Source organism: Perca fluviatilis, chromosome 23 (genome assembly GCF_010015445.1).
Source record: "Perca fluviatilis chromosome 23, GENO_Pfluv_1.0, whole genome shotgun sequence".
Classification (NCBI taxonomy): Eukaryota; Metazoa; Chordata; class Actinopteri; order Perciformes; family Percidae; genus Perca; species Perca fluviatilis.
Genome location: NC_053134.1, coordinates 26,372,218 through 26,393,320, shown reverse-complemented (window position 1 = coordinate 26,393,320; position 21,103 = coordinate 26,372,218). Strand labels below are relative to the sequence as shown.

The 21,103-nt window shown below is 41.1% G+C and overlaps 2 protein-coding genes across 6 annotated transcripts in view; both read right to left on the bottom strand.

Annotated features, from left to right (window-relative positions):
- Positions 1–6,506, bottom strand: part of braf (B-Raf proto-oncogene, serine/threonine kinase) — a 40,230-nt gene extending 33,724 nt beyond the window's left edge. Inside the window, exon 1 of one of the 2 annotated variants that reach the window (XM_039792278.1) lies at positions 6,037–6,506. In XM_039792278.1, coding sequence (XP_039648212.1) covers positions 6,037–6,375 — 339 coding nt within the window. In that variant the 5' untranslated portion in view covers positions 6,376–6,506. The remainder of the gene's footprint in view (positions 1–6,036) is intronic. The other variant, XM_039792277.1, reaches the window with a different exon arrangement.
- Positions 6,507–13,463: 6,957 nt separating this feature from the next.
- mrps33 (mitochondrial ribosomal protein S33) lies at positions 13,464–20,607 on the bottom strand. Of its 4 annotated transcripts, none has more exons than XM_039792387.1 (3): positions 20,399–20,607; positions 17,414–17,630; positions 13,464–13,797 (listed from the first exon to the last, which is right to left on the bottom strand). In XM_039792387.1, the coding sequence occupies exons 2-3, from the start codon at positions 17,626–17,628 to the stop codon at positions 13,692–13,694; spliced, it is 321 nt and encodes a 106-aa protein (XP_039648321.1). In that variant the 5' UTR covers positions 17,629–17,630; positions 20,399–20,607; the 3' UTR covers positions 13,464–13,691. The 4 variants fall into 4 exon arrangements, with proteins under 4 accessions (XP_039648321.1, XP_039648320.1, XP_039648318.1 ...); XM_039792386.1 differs by having other exon boundaries at positions 17,414–17,634; positions 20,399–20,606; XM_039792384.1 differs by lacking the exon at positions 20,399–20,607 and adding an exon at positions 18,857–19,116 and having other exon boundaries at positions 17,414–17,634.
- Between the last annotated feature and the right edge of the window lie 496 nt (positions 20,608–21,103).

Here is a 21,103-nt window from a genome sequence, read left to right as displayed (position 1 = left end):
CTAAAACAAAGCAGCTGTTATTGGTAGAGAGAGCAACAAGTTAGCAGATGCTCATCCGCTAGACCAAGTATCTGCAAACTATTTTTTTTTTTTTTTTGTGTTTGTGTCTAAGTGACTGATAGGAACAACAATCTTTGACATTGGTCCAGTATTAAGAGAGATCGCTGCAGTCGGTAGCAGTGAAACAAACTACAATGTAAGTTAATAGGACAGTTGTGCAGCTTGTTGACAGACTCAGATTAATATTCTAAGAGTCTGACAACATTATTGAAAGGATTTCTAAAGGAGGTCAACCTTTCTGTTAAAGAGGACGATCCTTTTTTTTTTTAAACATAAAAACATCCGCATACCAGACTCCATGTTAAATAAACAGTAATTTTAGCATCGTAAGACACACTTCATTCAAAGCCGACAGTAACAAACTAAAACTATGAAAAGCCGTTTTGGGTCGTCTTTCCACTTTTCCAACCATCACAACTCTAGTTTTGGTTGAAATAATCACATAGTTTACAGATTTACATGTGGAAATATGTTGGCTCTATACACGCTAAGAGTATGGTTTTTATTTTAAATGGAGTCTGGTTGGTTTAGCGCTAGTGACTTCAGAGCTGTTTCTGGTTAAACAGAAATGGTCTTAAAGAGCACTTTCAGTGGACCAAATTATAGTTATATAATTTAGTAGTTATTATAGTGGATTATTTTAGTAATCGAGTATTCTACCGATTATTCCATCATTTAATCGAGTAATCGGATTTTCGGACAGCTCTGTTACACTTATGCTAGTAGATTGTTGATTGGCTGTTTCTCCGTGAAGAGAGCGAGAGAGAGAAAATGGTGCGCAACAATCAGCTGTTTTTCCGAAGTCGGCTCTTTAGATCAGATTGTGTTCACCACTACGTATTTTCTTGTCTTTGGCAGTTGTTGTGTTTGGTGTAGTTTCATCGTCCATACGACTGATTTACTTTTATCGGGTCTGCTTCATGGAATGGATGATTAAGTTAGACTCCATGTTTTCTGTTGAGATGTTGAAGCATTGAGTCGTGCTATTATGGACTTTTTCCACAGCAGACATGTTGACTTGTCATAGTAGGAAAAGCACAGGTGAAACTGATAACCTTAACGATGGCTCCATTCCATCAAGTGTCCCAGTAAGCTATTTCAGTGAGTCAGCATGCACAATACCAGGACCTCTCCTAAGTGGAATGCAGCCATCAGTAATGGTTTAATACCAGGACCTCTCCTAAGTGGAATGCAGCCATCAGTAATGGTTTAATACCAGGACCTCTCCTAAGTGGAATGCAGCCATCAGTAATGGTTTAATACCAGGGCCTCTCCTAAGTGGAATGCAGCCATCAGTAATGGTTTAATACCAGGGTCTCTCCTAAGTGGAATGCAGCCATCAGTAATGGTTTAATACCAGGACCTCTCCTAAGTGGAATGCAGCCATCAGTAATGGTTTAATACCAGGGCCTCTCCTAAGTGGAATGCAGCCATCAGTAATGGTTTAATACCAGGGCCTCTCCTAAGTGGAATGCAGCCATCAGTAATGGTTTAATACCAGGACCTTTCCTAAGTGGAATGCAGCCATCAGTAATGGTTTAATACCAGGACCTCTCCTAAGTGGAATGCAGCCATCAGTAATGGTTTAATACCAGGACCTCTCCTAAGTGGAATGCAGCCATCATTAATGGGTTTGAATACACCTGTGATTCTGAACCAAACACTACCCAATCTGACATGTTCCAGCAGTAATGCGACCCGGAATTGGGGAGAATTCAACATTTGCAGCCAAGATGACATCTTTTACTACTGTTAGCATGTAGCTACTATAGTTAGCAGTGGACACTAATAAGAGTACAGCAGCACTTTTATAGTCAAAAATCACAGATAAAGGCTTCTGAACCAAACTCTACCCAATCTGACATGTTGCAGCAGTAATGTGACCTGGCATTGGGAAGAATTTAACAACGTTGGCAACCAAAATTACATATTTTACTGCCGTTAGCATGTAGCTACATGCAACAATGTTTACACAGCAGTAGCTTAAAAAAAAAAAAAAAAAAAAACACTCCAGCAGTTCCTGCCTGGCTGGAGCAGATGACCAATCCCATGTCCCATAGAAAGTGGGGGGTCAAGTAGGGCTGGGTAACGAATTCAATCTTTGTTTGGCACCGATCAATCGAAAAATGCCTCCTCATTCAATACCCAATTTCAATACCGAAGGAGTAAATCTCATCAGCGTCAGTAGCTAAGTTTCCATCCACTTGTCAATCGAATTATCGGAGGTTCGGTAAAAAAAAAAAAAAACTCATGCGAATAAAGCCGGTGAATGTGGGTTTCCATCCAACGGCTGTAAAGCCAATAAAAACCTGTGCGTAATGACGTCACATGCTGTTTTGCGGTCAAATTGGTATATCGAATTGATTTGAGACATTTTATGGTGTTTCCATTCATTTTCGCACTGATTCGCACAACATTCAGGCTACCATCTGCGAACAAAGTTTTGCTAGACAAAATAGATTGCGCCGCCTACCTACATATCAGGGCTGCACAATTAATCAAATTTTAATCACGATCACGATTTGGGCTTCCCGCGATCAATTTCACGTGATCGAGCGATACTTAAAATGCTTTATTCCGTTCATAGAACGCTCTGTATCAAAGTTTTTTTTTCCCCATAGCTCCGTAAACCACTGTCTGATCACGTGCCTCCATGAGCCAATCAGAGTTGTTCCCTGCACCGCGCATTTTAGTTTAGACGTAGACAGTCACAGAGGACAGAGTAACGTGAGGAAAATTCCACAACAGATAGTCGGTCATAAGTCGTCACAAGGTTTACCAGTTTACCAGTAAACGCAACATTTTATCCCATCTGTGTTGTTTTTCAGACAACAGCAGTGACCAGTGCTAGTTTGAGTCTTTTAGCTCATAGCTTTAGCGTCAGACTGTTATACGTCCTGCTGTTGGAATCCTCTCCAGTGGAATCCTGTCACACTACACCGTTTAGCTGTCAGCATTTTAGCCGTGTTTAATCCAGTTACTACTGTAGCTAATGGTAGGCTAACGTTACCTGCTGTGTAAAGTGTTATTAGTGTTTACTAGCTCTCTAACCGCTAACCACAACCTCTTTTGGAGCATCAGAGCGCAACGCAGATATTTAAGTTGCACCGTAATCCGCGTTGCTATTTCGTCCGGTAGATACCGGGCACCAGTGCCATATTGGCACCGGATTTTAACATGCGCCGTTAACGTGAACAGAAAAATTTTCACAGCAAACATGCATGCTTGGAAAGCGGTCGCACAACAGATGAAATGGCGTACTCCTTCATAGTATCCTTCAACAAAGTAGGAATGGAGCACAATATGGATGTATTGGCAGGAATGTAGCACAATATGGATGTGAAAGCAGTTATAATTAGCCTATGTGACAATACAATTTGTTTTGGTTAAAATTTAACAAATAATCGTGATAATTAATCGTGATCAATATATTGATCAAAAATAATCGTGATTATCATTTTGGCCATAATCGTGCATAATCGCAACTCCACTACATAGGAGTAATAATTGCAGAAGTTGTAATAGTGCTTATGTGCCAGCTGATAGCGACATATCAAGCTATAATAAGAAAACAATGACGGTATCAACACATTGCTATGATGATGCAGATGCACGTAAATGCCCGACGACAACGGAGGCGGCCTGTGGCGTGGGTACGAGAGCACTCCAAACAGTTCTGGAAGACTGGTTTAAAGACTCTTCACGGAAACCCTTTGGTTGAAGCGTTTTCGGAGTGGAGTTAAGGGAAATGTGGGCTTTAACCAAGCAGGTAGGGTCTAGAGCAGGGGGGGTCAAACTCAGTTTCACTAAGGAAAATAAGAATCACATCAAGGGCCAGACATGTAAAGTCAAATCTTTTTGACTGTATAATTGCGTGTCTCATATGGTCTTCTATCTTACAGGAGGATTTTTAGTAATCAAATTGTTCGAGGAATCGTTTCAGCCCTACTTAAATCCAGTGATTTAATCATTGCTCTAAACCCGTCTTTCTCGACGGTCTGTAGTGGGACCGTAGGTGGATTGTTACCGCGGTCATTATGTTGCTCCGCTGCATGTTTGAAGTGACCGGTCTTAACGTTAGCACGGCCGAGTAACGTTAGCACGGCCGAGTAACGTTAGCACGGCCAAGTACAGTTAGAACGATTTTTTTTTTTTTTAAACCAAAAAAACCTCCAAACAGCAGACACGGCTCCTCTTTTTGGCACAAGTTATTCTGTGTCATCATGTTCTACTAGTTCTGCAGCTTCGATTTCGGAACTTTCAATGTCAATCCTATCCATCTTCACCGTAATGTACACCAGAGCACTACTGTTTACCCTCACCACGCCTCGCAGTCGCACCATGCGTGTTACATTTAAAAGGGTCCCGTCTGAAACATTGCCGAACGTTGTGTAATATAAATACACAGGTATGGCGGTATATTAAAAATTCATATAACGAAAATATACACCGGTATTTGGTGTGAACCGGTATACCGCCCAGCACTATTCCTTAGTCATTATACCATTTAGCAAATCAAGCAAAACAAAGATTACATTTTGAAATTGAATTGAAATTCATTGTGAACCTGAATTGATAAAACGGGCCGGATCAAAGTTTGTGAGGGGCCGGATTTGGCCCGCAGGATTTGAGTTTGAATCATGTGGTCTAGAGAAAAAGTGAATTGGTTGCCTTGGCCCACACTTTGGACTAAAAGTCAGGATATGAGAACCTCTGCAGGAGATTTGCACAGTTTCTTTTATCTGTGCAACTTTATGGAACTACCACTACAATTTTTTTTTTTTTTTTTTTTTTTTTTTTTTTTTTTTTTTTACAAAGGTGCCTATTAAATGCGTTTCAAGCCTTTCTATATCATCCTGGGACTACAGCCTGCAACTTTGCCACTGTCAAACGGACAGGTTAAAAACAAAACTCTTGACTGCTGAGATGAGGATTTTGGACCTTGAAATAGGGCCAGGGGCCACGTAACATAAGGGACAGGTCGCAGAATGAGACATTTGTCATTTTATCTTTGGAATAGATAACACTTTCACCTCTGTTTTAAAGCAGGGGTACAGCATCTGATATTCGTAGTAATATTAGCCTACCTATTAAACTTTTAACACTGATGCTAACTGTGACTGGAAGTACGCTGCTAAAAGTGATGTAGCCTGCTGTCACGGTCCAACAGTGAGGCCTCTGACCTGCACACTGAAGACACATTTCCAGGCTAGGTTTCATGGTCACTCTGTATTAAAGGATGGTCACAGCCTGTGTGTATGTGTGTGTGTATGTATGTGTATATATGTGTGTTGTGTGTGTGTGTGTGTGTGTGTGTCTCTCGGTGATTGTAAAGCCTGCAATATAAATAAAAGTAGAGTGTGTAGTTAAAGGACACCTCAAAAAACACAAGCACGACTTGAGTTAGCCTCCACCTCCATCACTATCATCACCCCTTTGAGGCAAAGGACCTCCGTGGATTGGTGAAAATTTAACTTTGGGCGCACTCGAATCCACAAGAATGCATTAGAAAGCTGGGTAATTGCGTTTCTTTATTGCGTCAACAGCGGTGTGTGTGTGTGTCTGTGTGTGTGTGTGTGTGTGTGTGTGTGTGTGTGTGTGTGTGTGTGTGTGTGTGTTCTGTTGGCGCACCAGGCTGCAGCTGCAGTGAGCCTGGAAGACGAAGCCAGGAGCGAGTGGAATAAAGCAGGCCCGAAATAAACACAGGCTCCGCCGAATCAAACCTTCCCCTCTGCTCACGTTCATCTGTCGCATTTTGTGCTCAGTGGAAGCCGCGGACTGTGGAAGCCCAGCGTTTTAAATGAATAGTCTACATTTTCGTACATCGTCTTGCCCCCCCCACTGCATCCCCACGACCCATGTTACAGCCGGTGTTTCCTGAACATTTACATCCAATTAACGTTAGCCTTCCCCTCCGCTCGGAGCCCGTGTCTCCTGCCCAGTTTCGAGCCGCTAGCCCGCCGCCGTAGCGCCTACCTCCTCATCCTGCGGACCTCCGGGGATCCCCGACGTGCACGAGGAGTCCAGCCCGGCACCCAGCTCCTCGAGGCCCCGCTCCCTGCCCGGCTCCGACTCCGCGGTGTCTCCGTTAAAGACGGGCGGTGGGGACTCGGCGCTGCTCAACGCCGCCATTTTAAACTGCGAGAAACTGAGTGGAAAATAATAGAGGGAAACGCAGGCTGGTGCTGAGGACAGGAGGGGGAGACAGAGACGCAGGACGGGGCTCCCTCGCCTCTGGACTGGATGGCTGGCACACAACCAGTTAACTTGGTACACAATGATTAGGGCCAGGAAGCACCAGGAGCATGCTCTCATCTTTAGTAGTATTTAACTTTAACCATATTTATTTAGGCTAATATGGTCATCATTCACTGACGTGTTATTTCATATAGTGGATACTTATCAATATTGTTAAAATGAAAATATTCTGTTTAGGAGGTGTGACTGTATTTGTGAAAGATTTCTACTTGAATTGTCAAACATTGAGTTTGTCACTGTATTTTTATTTGGAACAAAAATAAAGAGGTTTAAAAAAAAAATTGACAGGAAGTCAGCCATCTTGGATTTTGTGTTAATTTTCTTTTCACAAACACTTTAAGGACTTTAGAATGCACGGAAACTCACAAATTATAGTTCGTTTTATTTATACTTGGATGGATTTTTAACATGATTAACTTGGGCGTCTCGGCTATTCGAAAACTCATTAAAGTGCAAATCGGGCGCACAAATCAAAACTTGTGAACTTGATGAAACTCCTAGAGGACTCAACAGATCCTTCTCAGACTGGGTCAGCAGCATGGCAAGACTTTCACAATGCCACATTGCAAAGCTTTTGTGTTTTTCGTGGAACAGTGTTGCTGTGGTGAGGCAGGCAATTTGCATGTTCCGCCATTTCGCGAGTGCAATATCATTCTCTATGATTAAACGTGCAGGAAACTTTCTTTTTCCAAAGTTCCCTTTTGAATGTTTAAGCAAATATTTCAATGAATAGGCTACACCAAAGCATGCAAATGTAGCTCAGCGCAAATTCTTTCAGGAAGACCTAACAAGTAATCAGTCCCTCCTAAAGCGAATCAGCGCTGGAGGCGTTCACCTTCTGATAATCCAATCAGGATCGGGCAAGGATCCCATAGGCCAATCGCAGCGTTACATCACTGTTTTAAATGCTGCTTGTTTGCAGATATGCAAAAGGTTTAATGTACAACAGCATGTAGTGTACAATGTTTTGGAGATTGAACTCCATCGTTATTAATACATTTAATATATTAATAAATTAATGTAGGGGTAGTGTTTTGGGGGTTACATCTTGGTTCACTACCCCTACATTAATTTATTAATATATTAAATGTATTAATAACGATGGAGTTCAATCTCCAAAACATTGTACACTACATGCTGTTGTACATTAAACCTTTTGCATATCTGCAAACAAGTCTCTCCTGAATGAATTGTCTTTGTGTTGTTATTTCAGACAGATGTAGCTTGTCCATTATTGTGACTTTGAAGAATATAAGACCACATTTTGTGTGTATATTATGCAAACATGCAGGGAAATCCAAGGAGTTCACGCACTACTTCTTGGCGCTGTATATGCTTTAAGTAGAAGTCTTTAATGTTTTTTAGGCCAAGGACCCCTTAGCTGAAAAAGAGACCCCTTACATGTATTGTATAAAACTTAGTTGGATATTGAACTGGACCTACAATAACATATAGGACGGCTTAAAGCCTTTATACAAACCTTTTTTATAGTGCTGCAGGTCGCTGCGCAGCTGGCGACTCGCAGCTCGCTCCAAACAATTGGTTGCGGTTATTGTTTGTGCTCGTCTGTCACCAAACTGGGTAACACTACCTTCTTAATATGTGGGTGTTAATGTCCGGGCTATGAGTGGTGGATATCCCTTGTTTTATTGGACTTTTTATTGAATCTGATCTGCTTGTGCATTCACATGCCAACTGTCAGAATGGAGGAACAACACAGCGACACCCGACTGGCGCTCACGTGCGTTCGTATCGCACTCCTAAAACTCATCAAAGTGGGACTTGAAGAACGAACTACACCCGGGCTGCTGGCTAGTGTCCCGGGGGAACTGATAAGACCTGCAAGCCGGATCCCCCTCCCTGCTGGCTGCAAGGGAGGGGGATCCGGAGCGGCTGACAGGACGGAGGAGGAAGCGAAGGAGACGTTCCAGGAAGGAGGTTTGACAAACTCTGAGTCTAACCCTGAACTCTGAGTAGATTTACCCTGAGATGGGAAACTCTGAGTTTTTGGTTCCAGAACAGCTGATTTGAGTTGGTTCAATCAACTCGGAGTAGGTTCACGCAGAGTTAAGCGCGTGCACCACCACTATAAAAAGGCAGCATGAATGGAGCCATGATACTAGGATTCACCATGGCAACAACCACAAACAAACTGGTCGGCGGAAATACTCATGTGCACATACAGCGAGTTTGAACATACATTTTGTTAAAAAAAGCAACACGGCGCCTGCTGCAAAAGAGAGAGAATTTGTGTGGGAGAAAATTGCTGCAAATATAGGCTAGTGTATTAATATCATATTTAATCATAAGTATAATATTACTGGTGAAATGGTATTGAACCTACAATCTATAAAAGTCCTAGGCCTACTAATCCCATTCTGAGGCTGCAGCACCATCATTAACAGAATCATAATTCATAATCTTTTATTTTAAAGGGTTTACATCATTCACCTGCAAACCTGTGGAACTCCTTTTTAATGGCTCTTACTGGTTTGTGTCCAGGGAACACTACAAAAACGTTTCAAAAACGTTTCAGAGCGAGTCACACTCTTCTGATGGCGCTTTGCTATAATGGCTTTACTAATATGCTACGCATCACCAATGTTGTAAAGAAAACTGCTGTTTGCAAAAAAAAAAAGTAATGTGACACAAAGAATGTGCTGGGATGTAAGAGCATGTCCACGATGGGTGACGTTAGCGATATGAGGATGGATAAGGTTATGTAGGCTACATGACTGATAGACTGGGAAGAAAAACGATACCGCGCAGATAGGTATAGGCTAGTATCTGGAAATGAAAATGCATCTATAGTCGGGGCCTCAATATCATCTCCCAACGAAAAAAAAAGAAGTCATTTTCCCATACATTTTGTGTCTCTTTTGGCGTTTCCATTACATGGTACCTGCTCAACTCGCCTCGACTCGCCTTTTTTGGTTTTCCATTACGAAAAAAAGTCCCTGGTACCTGCCAACAGGTACTTTTTTTAGTACCACCTCAGTCGAGGTTCAAAGCGAGCTGAGGCGATACCAAAAGGTGACGTGAAAACCTGCAGACCACTGATTGGTCGGAGAGAATCACTGCGTCATCATTGCTTGTGATAGACGATAGTGATGTCCTGAACAAACCCGCCATTTTAAAATAGTTTAGCCAGCTGTGTTTATTTTTTTGCTACCTCCAGCTTCTTTTGAAACTAAATTTGTCTTCTGGCTGTGGCAACAGCCACATGCCGAGAATCAAAAACAACACACCTTTCACGTTCTGTGTGTGTGTGTGTCGCGTTAGGTCACTGCAGTTTCCTGCGGCGTCGCTATGACAACCAGCCACGCTCGCCTCACGCATGAGGAGGTACTAAATCTGCAATGGAAATGGAGGACAGGGCACCGCGGTCGAGTCGAGCCAAGTAGAGTAGAGCAGGTACCATGTAATGGAAAAACGCCATTTGTCTCTTTGTAGTCGGGTTCTATCTCTTTGTGGTCATTTGTGTTTTCTTTGGGGTTGTTTTGGGTCTCTGTGGTCATTTGTGTTTTCTTTGGGGTTGTTTTGGGTCTCTGTGGTCATTTGTGTTTTTTTGGGGTTGTTTGGGGTCTCTGTGGTCATTTGTTTTCTTTGAGGTTGTTTTGGGTTTTTGTGGTCATTTGTGTTTTCTTTGAGGTTGTTTTGGGTCTCTGTTGTCATTTGTGTTTTCTTTGAGGTTGTTTTGGGTCTCTGTGATCATTTGTGTTTTCTTTGGGGTTGTTTTGGATCTCTGTGGTCATTTGTGTTTTCTTTGGGGTTGTTTTGGGTCTCTGGTCATTTGTGTTTTCTTTGGGGTTGTTTTGGGTCTCTGTGGTCATTTGTGTTTTTTTGGGGTTGTTTGGGGTCTCTGTGGTCATTTGTTTTCTTTGAGGTTGTTTTGGGTCTCTGTGGTCATTTGTGTTTTCTTTGAGGTTGTTTTGGGTCTCTGTGATCATTTGTGTTTTCTTTGGGGTTGTTTTGGGTCTCTGTGATCATTTGTGTTTTCTTTGGGGTTGTTTTGGGTCTCTGTGATCATTTGTGTTTTCTTTGGGGTTGTTTTGGGTCTCTGGTCATTTGTGTTTTCTTTGGGGTTGTTTTGGGTCTCTGTGGTCATTTGTGTTTTTTTGGGGTTGTTTGGGGTCTCTGTGGTCATTTGTTTTCTTTGAGGTTGTTTTGGGTCTCTGTGGTCATTTGTGTTTTCTTTGAGGTTGTTTTGGGTCTCTGTGATCATTTGTGTTTTCTTTGGGGTTGTTTTGGGTCTCTGTGGTCATTTGTGTTTTTTTGGGGTTGTTTGGGGTCTCTGTGGTCATTTGTGTTTGGTCTCTGGGTGTTGTTTTTTTGGTCTCTGTGGTGGTTTTTGTTTTTCTTTGGGTTTGTTTAGGTCTCTGTGGTCATTTTTTGTTAGTTTTTTTTTGGGTACATCATTTTGGACCATTATCTCTATATCTGTCTAAAAACTTAAAGCTTAAGAAGTGCGACTACAATGATTAGATCTGAGAAAAGTCTTTTAGTTTCATTCATTTGTCTTGCACTTAAACCTCTTAAAGGCAGGAACAACCCTGTTTCATCATTTACTATCATTTCATCCTGCCGCTTCTAACAGATATTACAGAATGACTTTGACCACCTAGACATGGGACAGGGCCTAGGCACCTAGTAATAACCCATCTAAGTAAATATTGTACTTAAGTGATTATCTGACAAACTAATTTCCAGATCTTTTTGACAGTGGGAATTTTGGGGCCTCTGGATTATAGGGGCAGTTGGTGATCCAGGCTTGAAGTCACAACTGTGAAATTGGACCATAAAACAGCTTTTTCTGTCCTGTCAAATTTAAGACTTTTAAAGACCATAATGATACGTAACACGTAATAATACGAAGCTGATGGCTGCAGTATTAGTACTAGTTGGTCTCATTTGTAGTCGTAATACAGTAAATTATATTTGGACTAGCCACGGATTTAAAACAAACAAAAACATTCTGAGCATTAGAGGTAGGGTTACATGGATGTAGGAAAATTAAGACGTGTTTAAAATAATTTAACCCTCCTGTTGTCCTCGGGTCAAATGTGACCCATTTTCAATAAGTTCCTTTATCAGAAATGTGGATTTCTTTCAACCAAATTTTCAAAAGAAATAACGTGGATGCTCCCTACAACGCTCTTCACAAGTTGTATTCAATTAAATAGCATTTGATTTTATTTTTTTTTAAAGAATGTTGAAAAAAGTGACAAAAACGTGGGAAAATGTGAAAACAAAAACAAAAAACACCAAAACGTCAAAAAGTGCAGAAAAAAAAAAGTTCAAAAACGTTGAAAAAAGTAAAAAAAACGTCGGTGGAAAAGCAACAAAAGGGAAGACGACACAAGGGTTAAAGGTCCCATGACATGGTGCTCTTTGGATGCTTTTATATAGACCTTAGTGGTCCCTAAAACTGTATCTGAAGTCTCTTTTATATAGACCTTAGTGGTCCCCTAATACTGTATCTGAAGTCTCTTTTATATAGACCTTAGCGGTCCCCTAATACTGCATCTGAAGTCTCTTTTATATAGACCTTAGTGGTCCCCCAATACTGTATCTGAAGTCTCTTCTATATTTATTATATTAATGTTAAAAAAACTCATAAAGTGAAATTTTCATGCCATGGGACCTTTAAGACCTAGAACAATACTTCACAGATTTCAGACTTTTAAAGGCCTAATATTGTGATTTTGAAATCTTTTTTAGACCCTGTGTAACTGTCAGCAGTGACCCGGTGCAGGTCAGAATAGTCCTAAAACCTTGAGCTTGAGAGCTACAGAGTTCCACAGCTGATATGAAAGACACTGTAGATAAACTGTTGCCAACATGCTTTACCAGTCATCCTTTTATGGCTAAAACAAAACCCCTGATATCTGGCCGAGCATTAGATACACGCACATATTTATTGGCAAAGGTGATACCATATGAAATATTTATAAGTTATTACCAAAATCGGAGTACTGTGTTGTGGTTTTACTGCAGTGTTTTTGGACAGCAGGCAGAAAGAGCTTTTAACACTGTACACATTCCTCACATCGACTTCATTGTGAAAATATGCAAGATGTCTGTTTCTTCACATCATTTATCAGCCATTCCATTAAGAGTTACGGTAAGCTAACACTCACTCCAACATTTGTTATTAATCCATGAATCTTGAAAGGACATGGCCATACGCTTCTTACTGTTGCATGTGCTCTTGACGATCATATTTATCAGCTTTTTTTAGTAGCTTAGAGGGTAACTTCCGTATTTTCCAACTTGGACCCTATTTTCCTATGTTTCTGTGTCTAATCTTTGACATCGGTCCAGTATTAAGAGAGATCGCTGCAATCGGTAGCAGTGAAACAAACTACAATGTAAGTTAATAGGGCAGTTGTGCAGCTTGTTGACAGACTCAGATTAATATTCTAAGTGTCTGACAACATTATGGAAAGGATTTCTAAGGAGGTCGACCTTTCTGTTAAAGATTAAGATCCTTTTTTTAAACACGAAAACATCCGCGAAATTGCGTTCGCTAAACCCACCAGACTCCATGTAAATAAACAGTCATTTTAGCATCGTAAAATACACTTCATTCAAAGTCAACAGAATAAAACTATTAAAATCTGTTTTGGGTCGTCTTTCCACTTTTCCAACCATCACAACTCTAGTTTTGGTTGAAATAAACACATAGTTTACAGATTTACATGTGAAAATATGTTGGCTCTATACACGCTAAAAGTACGGGTTTTTTTTTTTTTACATGCAGTCTGGAGGGTTTAGCGCTAGCGACCTCAGAGCTGTTTCTGGTTAAACAGAAAGGTCTCAAAGAGGTTTAAAGGTCTCTCTCTGTAGGGATCCTTTCTATAATGTTGTCAGACACTTAGAATAATAATCTAAGTCTGTCAGCGGCAAAACAAGCCCATTTCTGATGGTAAAAACAAGCTGGACAATTGTCCTATTAACTTAGATTGTAGCTTGTTTCTCCACTGCCGACTGCAGCGATCTCTCTTAATACTGGACCGATGTCAAAGATTGTTGTTCCTATCAGTCACTTAGACACAAAAACATAGGAGAATAGGGTCCAGGTTGAAAAGAACGGTAGTTACCCTTTGAATGCAAGAGATGGAACAATAATCATCAATAAAAAGGATGGAATTGACTTCAATACAACTGACAGAGAATGTCTCATGTGAAACGCTGACCTAAGCTATTACTCTTGCCAACACAAAAACGCTTCCAACAAAGGAACAACACTGAACTGTACAGTCCTGACCAAACCAATGGAATTCTTTCGGGATGATCAGCCATGTCCACAGACAGCATGTTCACAGTCCAATGCTGTCTGCTTCCAGAAAAAGAAGGGGGAGAAAAACAGCTCATTTCTTCTTCCCCGCTCTCTTCCCTTCTCCTTTCTTTGGTTTCCCTTTTCCTCGCAGTTTCCTCAGGCGACGCATCTCCTCCTTGAAGTCTTCATGCTCGTCTCTGAAAAGGAAGAACCAACATTTGATTTGAACTGTTACCATGCTTACTGAGGGTTAGGTCCACACTAGTGCTTGAAATGGGTCTTTTTCACTTCCTGCATAGATAATAATAATAAATTTTATTTAAAAGGCGCCTTTCTCGGCACTCAAGGACACCATACAGGGTTACAAAAGACATTAAAGCAGCAAGAAAAAAAAAAAAGAATACAACAGCAATAAAACAACAGAAAGAGGCAGAGCAATTGACATCAAGTGAAATAGGCAGTTTTGGGGTGGTAATGAGAGCGGCTGAATGCTCTGCTCCCCATGGTGGTGAGACGGGTGGAGGGGACAGACAGGTGTATGGAGGAAGAGGATCTGAGGGAGCGGAGGACAGGAGGACTTTGAATTGGATACATTTTTCACATTAAAATCATTCCAGCAGCCTTACGCTACCTATATCTATCTATCTATCCATCCATCTACCTACCTACCTACCTACCTACCTACCTACCTACCTACCTACAGTGGGGATAACAAGTATTTGATACAGTGCCGATTTTGCAGGTTTTCCTACTTTACAAGCATGTAGAGGTCTGTAATTTTTATCATAGGTACACTTCAACTGTGAGAAACGGAATAAAACAAAAATCCAGAAAATCACATTGTATGATTTTTAAATAATTAATTAGCATTTTAATGCATGACATAAGTATTTGATCACCTACCAACCAGTAAAAATTCCAGCTCTCACAGACCTGTTAGTTTTTCTTTAAGAAGCCCTCCTGTTCTCCACTCATTACCTGTATTAACTGCACCTGTTTGAACTCATTACCTGTATAAAAGACACCTGTCTCAAAGAGACTCCAACCTCTCCACAATGGCCAAGACTAGAGAGCTGTGTAAGGACATCAGGGATAAAATTGTAGACCTGCACAAGGCTGGGATGGGCTACAGGACAATAGGCAAGCAGCTTGGTGAGAAGGCAACAACTGTTGGCGCAATTATTAGAAAATGGAAGAAGTTCAAGATGACGGTCAATCTCCCTTGGTCTAGGGCACCATGTAAGATCTCACCTCGTGGGGCATCAACTATCATGAGGAAGGTGAGGGATTGGCCCAGAACTACACTGCAGGACCTGGTCAATGACCTGAAGAGAGCTGGGACCACAGTCTCAAAGAAAACCATTAGTAACACACTACGCCGTCATGGATTAAAATCTTGCAGCGCACGCAAGGTCCCCCTGCTCAAGCCAGCGCACATCCAGGCCCGTCTGAAGTTTGCCAATGACCATCTGGATGATCCAGAGGAGGAATGGGAGAAGGTCATGTGGTCTGATGAGACAAATATAGAGCTTTTTGGTCTAAACTCCACTCGCTGTGTTTGGAGGAAGAAGAAGGATGAGTACAACCCCAAGAACACCATCCCAACCGTGGAGCATGGGAGGTGGAAACATCATTCTTTGGCGATGCTTTTCTGCAAAGGGGACAGGACGACTGCTCCGTATTGAGGGGAGGATGGATGGGGCCATGTATCGCGAGATCTTGGCCAACAACCTCCTTCCCTCAGTAAGAGCATTGAAGATGGGTCGTGGCTGGGTCTTCCAGCATGACAACGACCCGAAACACACAGCCAGGGCAACTAAGGAGTGGCTCCGTAAGAAGCATCTCAGGGTCCTGGAGTGGCCTAGCCAGTCTCCAGACCTGAACCCAATAGAAAATCTTTGGAGGGAGCGGAAAGTCCGTACTGACCAGCGACAGCCCCGAAACCTGAAGGATCTGTATGGAGGACTGGGCCAAAATCCCTGCTGCAGTACCAAATATTAAATTCTGCTTTTCTGATGTATCAAATGTCATGCAATAAAATGCAAATTAATTACTTAATAATCATACAATGTGATTTTCTGGATTTTTGTTTTAGATTCCGTCACTCACAGTTGAAGAGTACCTACTTTAAAAATTAGAGACTTCTACATGCTTTGTAAGTGGGAAAACCTGCAAAATCGGCAGTGTATCAAATACTTGTTCTCCCTACTGTGTGTGTTCACACATTCACTCATGTCAACAAAGATGGCGGCACGCTATTGCTCAGCGGCTACTAGCTCTCCTGACGGTGTATATTTATACAAGTACAGCCACACTGAACTAATCAGTATAGGACTACGATACAACACAAACGTTACAAGAGCCTTCCAGGCGGCTCATAACATCCCGGAGGACATAGCCAGACCAGGCGCTGCGTGTGTTGTTGTCCGCATCTAGCATGCCGAGCTAGCTACCGGCAAGATGAGAACATAACTCCGGCAAGACCAGAGGAAGAGGACTGCATTTTTGTGCAGAATGAATGGAGTACCAACCGCAGGATCGTTGTCCAGCACGGCTCACCTGACCTGGAGCCCTGTCGGTAATATACAGGCCATTTTATTTACCACGAAATCAGCACACTGCCGTCTACATAGCCCCCGATGCTAACGTTAGCACAAGTTTGGCTCACTGCTTATCATAGTGAACTAACTCCAGCGCGATCATCTGGAGGGGATACATATTATAGCAAGGGACTTTTACAAGGCGTCCTTATAGTCTGTACTCCCCAGCATTTTCCAGCATGCAGCTTGTGCTACTAGAGGGAAGAACACACTAGACTAGACCATGTATACTCTAACATAGCATACAGAACTGCACCTCTACCTCACCTGGGCCAGTCAGGTCACATCCAACTATTTCTGATCTCAGCATAAATCCCGGTCAGAAGGACTATACAGCCAAGTAGAAGGACTATCAAAACGTGGCCTGACACTACCCTATCTCATCTCCAGGACTGCTTCCAATAAGGACATGGTTGTGTGCAATATGTTACAGAACAGAGCCCTTTATTATTATGATTTAATCTTGCTTGTATGCTGCACAATTTACATTACAACAGATGTGTAGAACTGAATGTTTACTCAGAGTTCAATGTTCCTACACTAGTTCAATTAGTATTAGTATAGTATTCGTATTTTGTCTTTAAATTGTTTTTACTTGAATACTTACATTTTAAAGAAAATAAATAATTGTTTTCATTCAACATTGTGCCTATTATTATAATCAGTGATTAAGTAACAGACTTTTAAAAACACAATTTTAAAAGGATATCACCTAATTATTGTTATCGTCAAAATCTGCAAAAATATCTATCTACTGACAAAAAATAAATATATATATATATATAATATATATATATATATATATATATATATATATATATATATAGTCAGTAAAGCTAATAGAAATAGAGGTTTCAATCCCTTTAGTAGGAAACTCTTGGCAGTAGCAGTATATACACACACATAGGTCTGGGACAATATGCTATTACATGGGTGCTGATTGGATTTGTATTGCGGTTTTCATTTATTGTGATTCTAGAAGTATTGCAATTCGATAGTATTGAGTATTGGGATTTTTCTCTTTCTTTCAAGAAAAACAAAAGTTTAAAAATACACTTCTAGAGACAATACATCATGACTGTGTGTGACATTTATTTCATTTGTAGAAGAAGACCAAAAATCCCCATACATACGATTTTTCGATCCCCCCCTCTAATTTAAGAACAAGCATATAGTTTTGTCAAAAGGGCCAACCTGTGAGCAGTTCCAGTACCTGAACAGTCCCATGAAGCGGAGCTTCTGGGTCATGGAGTAGTAAATCTTGTGCTGTGGGTACCAGTCGTACACCTCCTTCCTCTGGGCCATGGGGGGCTCCTGGAACAGCTGGACCACCTTCATGGACCTGGAGTCTGTCGGACGCACGACCCCCCCGAAGATCTGCGCGCTCAGTCTGGCCATGCGCACGGCGTAGCTGGACAGACCCGCCATGCCTTCCTCAAAACAGCAAAGACAAGACGTCCAACTTCAGACAGGTACAACATGGGTGACAAATAGTCTCAACTGGGACAATCTGGAGTAGAGCTGGAGCAATTCAAAATGTTGCTGTGCAATTAACTGTCCAAGAAATGATTGCGATTAACTAGGGCTGGGCGATATGGAGAAAATCAGATATCACCATATTCTTGACCAAATGCATCGATATATCGACAATATTGTAGGGTTGACAATTGGTGCGTTCACAAAATATTCGGTAACACTTTACTTGATGGTATCTACTTAAGAGTGACATGACAGTGTCATGAACGTTTATGACTTGTTTATAATGTTTTTATGACACGTTCATGACAGAGTTATGTGTATGCAACGCTACCAAGCCACGGCCGAGCGACATGTAGTTACATTTTTTTTTATTTAATGTTTTTTCGAGCTATATGCTCACTACATACACTAAAATTAGTGTGATGTAAAAACTAATCTTCAATTCTTCAAACGATATTCCCTCAAAATGTTTCACAACAGATAGGCCTGTCACGATAACAAATTTTGCTCGACGATAAATTGTCACAGAAATTATTGCGATAAACGATAATATTGTCGTTGAGAGACCATTTTCATCTAATATAATGATAATGGCATAATAATGCAGGTACACCTTTTCAAAGATCAATAAACTTTTATTTCTAAAGAATATTTAACACTGGAACTGGAAGACATTTTAAATATCCACAATATGTCTTTGATCTCTTTAGTATGTCGTCTTTCACGCTGTTGTTTGCCGTTTGTGACACGTATGTTCTCCCAGGTAATTCATAGCCTGCTGGCTGTCAAATGTGTGAGAGGGGAAGCAAACAGTTTTTGACTGTGTCAGAGAGGCAGCGTTGCAGGCAGCATTTGTACAAGATTAGGAACTGTCATTGATTAGTTCTAACCATCAGACTGTGTTAACACACTAACATTTTAGCCTGGGAGAGTATTTTTAGGTTCATTTGTTTATTTTTTATTTTATTTATATATATTTTTTATATTTAATCTGAGCAATAGATCTAAAATACATTCTACAAAAAATATAAAAACTCATCTCCCCATCTCATCAAACTTTCACACTGACAACTTTCCCTAATTATTCATATGTAAGCTTTGTCATTTGTTGTTCTTATTCATATCTAACTTAGTATGTATATACTTAGTATATACTATGCATCAACAATTTCCATACCGTGTGGACCAGCTTGACTGGAGATGGTTGGTGATGGCCCAGGCACTCTGCTTTCCCTTTCACTGTCTGAGCCCTGCACCTTCTCTTGTCTCTCGCTTTCTCCTTCCTCATCTTGGTGATGCTCTCCCTCCATATCTTCACCGCTGTGGTCTTCTCCCACCTCCTCCTGTCCCTGGTCGCCTTGGCCTTGTATTCTGTCTCTGTCACGTTTCTGTTGCCCTTTTCTCTATCTTTCCACTTCTTTTCTCTCTCCTTCCACCACATCTTCTCCATCTACCTTGCTCACTTGTTCATTTTTTATTTCTCTCGCCTTTCTCTTTGGAGACAAAAACTGAATATGCTACCTTTCCTCTTCATTTCTGTACGATTCAAAGTAGCATCTTTTCCTTGACAGACGTTGAATCAATATTAGCTTTTGTATCCTACTTTACACAGAACAAACGTCAGACGCTAAGTAACATTGTATAGTTGGCAAAATAACGTTCTTCAACCTGATTTTTATCATCTCAAAATCAGCATCGCAACTATGCTAGCACTGTGCTTTCGTTATAATTTCATTTCTTGATAGATAGTTAATCCATTTTGACCTCTTTCCTCCTGTGTCTCCATTCATCGCTACTCCTGGCTCCCTCAAGCCCCGACCCAGTTTTCCAAACAAAACAGGCTCTCTCCGCTCCGGCGTCATCTTATGCTGCATTCACTGTAGTCGGACATTGGAGACGCACGCTCGTAAATTGTCAAATTGGCCATAACTTTTACCGTAATTCGTTGCTGCCAACTGGGGTGGCAAGGCTTTCTTTTAGGGTGGCAGTTGCCACCCTATGCCACCCCGGTAGATCCGCCCCTGCTGGGCGATATGGAGAAAATCAAATATCACGATATTTCTTACCAAATATCTCAATACCGCAACGATATTGTAGTGTTGACTATTGGTGCTTTTACAAAATATTGACACAATGAGATTTTAGATAAATAATCATCAGTAATGTGGATATAATGACTAAGTGGGTAAAGGCAAATAATAGAACAGTTACAACAGTCTGGTAAATTCAGAAAATAACATCACTTTACTGTAATGCAGCCTTCAAAACCAGGAAAAGACAACACTAATGTCATATCACGATATTACGATATCCAAAATCTAAGAGATATCTAGTCTCATATCACGATATAATATCGATATATTGCCCAGCCCTACTATGAAGTAAACTACGCCGCTATATTATCATAAAACTGATTTTCTGTTACTGTATACCGCCCGATTCAAAAGCGCTTTTGCACACCTCTTTTCTGGGGCAGGTGCGTCGGAAAAAGGCAAAGGTTACCACCAACACTTGTTGAACAAGTCCCGCACGCTGTCCATTACGCTTGCAAATACTTTATTTCACAACGTTTCGGTCACACGGGCCTTCCTCAGGTGAAGCCAGTAAGGTTTCGACTTCTCTAAAACCTTGACGAAAAGCCCTCATACATCAACAGGATGAAGAACAGCCCCTCATGTGTCCAGTTAGCCTTCTGAACAGTAACAACATGGCGTCTTACCTGCGACAGTTAGCCTGTGAGGAAGTACACACCGTCGTTCAGCGGGACACCCTATACACGTGAGCAAAACACACTGAAAACCGAGTTAAATTACAAGTATAGTTAAGTGTACTAACGTTTTAACTAACGTTAACCTTCACACACGCCATACTACCATCACAAGCGGTATCGCGCATGACACTTTTTCCGTGGAGCTGATTGGTTAGTTACTTTCACTTCCTGTTCTCCTTCTTCTTCTTTATTTTTTTGGTTGGTGGGAGGTTGGCAAACCAATGCTGAAAGATTGCATAACCCCCCAAAAAAAAATCTTTTTTTTTTTTCTTAATTCCCCTCTTTTTCCCCAAAAAAAAAAAAAAAAAAGTATTTTTTTTAAACAGTGAAAAGGTGTGGAGGTCTGCATTAGGCCTACAAAGTGTCTGATAAAGGTCTCTCTGGGTATTGTATTCCTTGCAATGAATTAGTATGTGTTCAACAGTTTCTGGCTGGTTACAGTACGTGCATTTTCCAGTTGAATGTTTGCCTATTTTATGTAAAGAATAACCCTACGTTTAAAGACCACCTTCCTCCCATCACCAACACGTCTTTGTATATTGTAAAGATGCTTTCTGTTTCACTAATGTCCCAATACTCCTGCCATGTCGTTTTGTGCATGTGTGGAACCTTAGTGGAACCTGTAGGTCTACATAGTATGTAATCTTAGGTGCT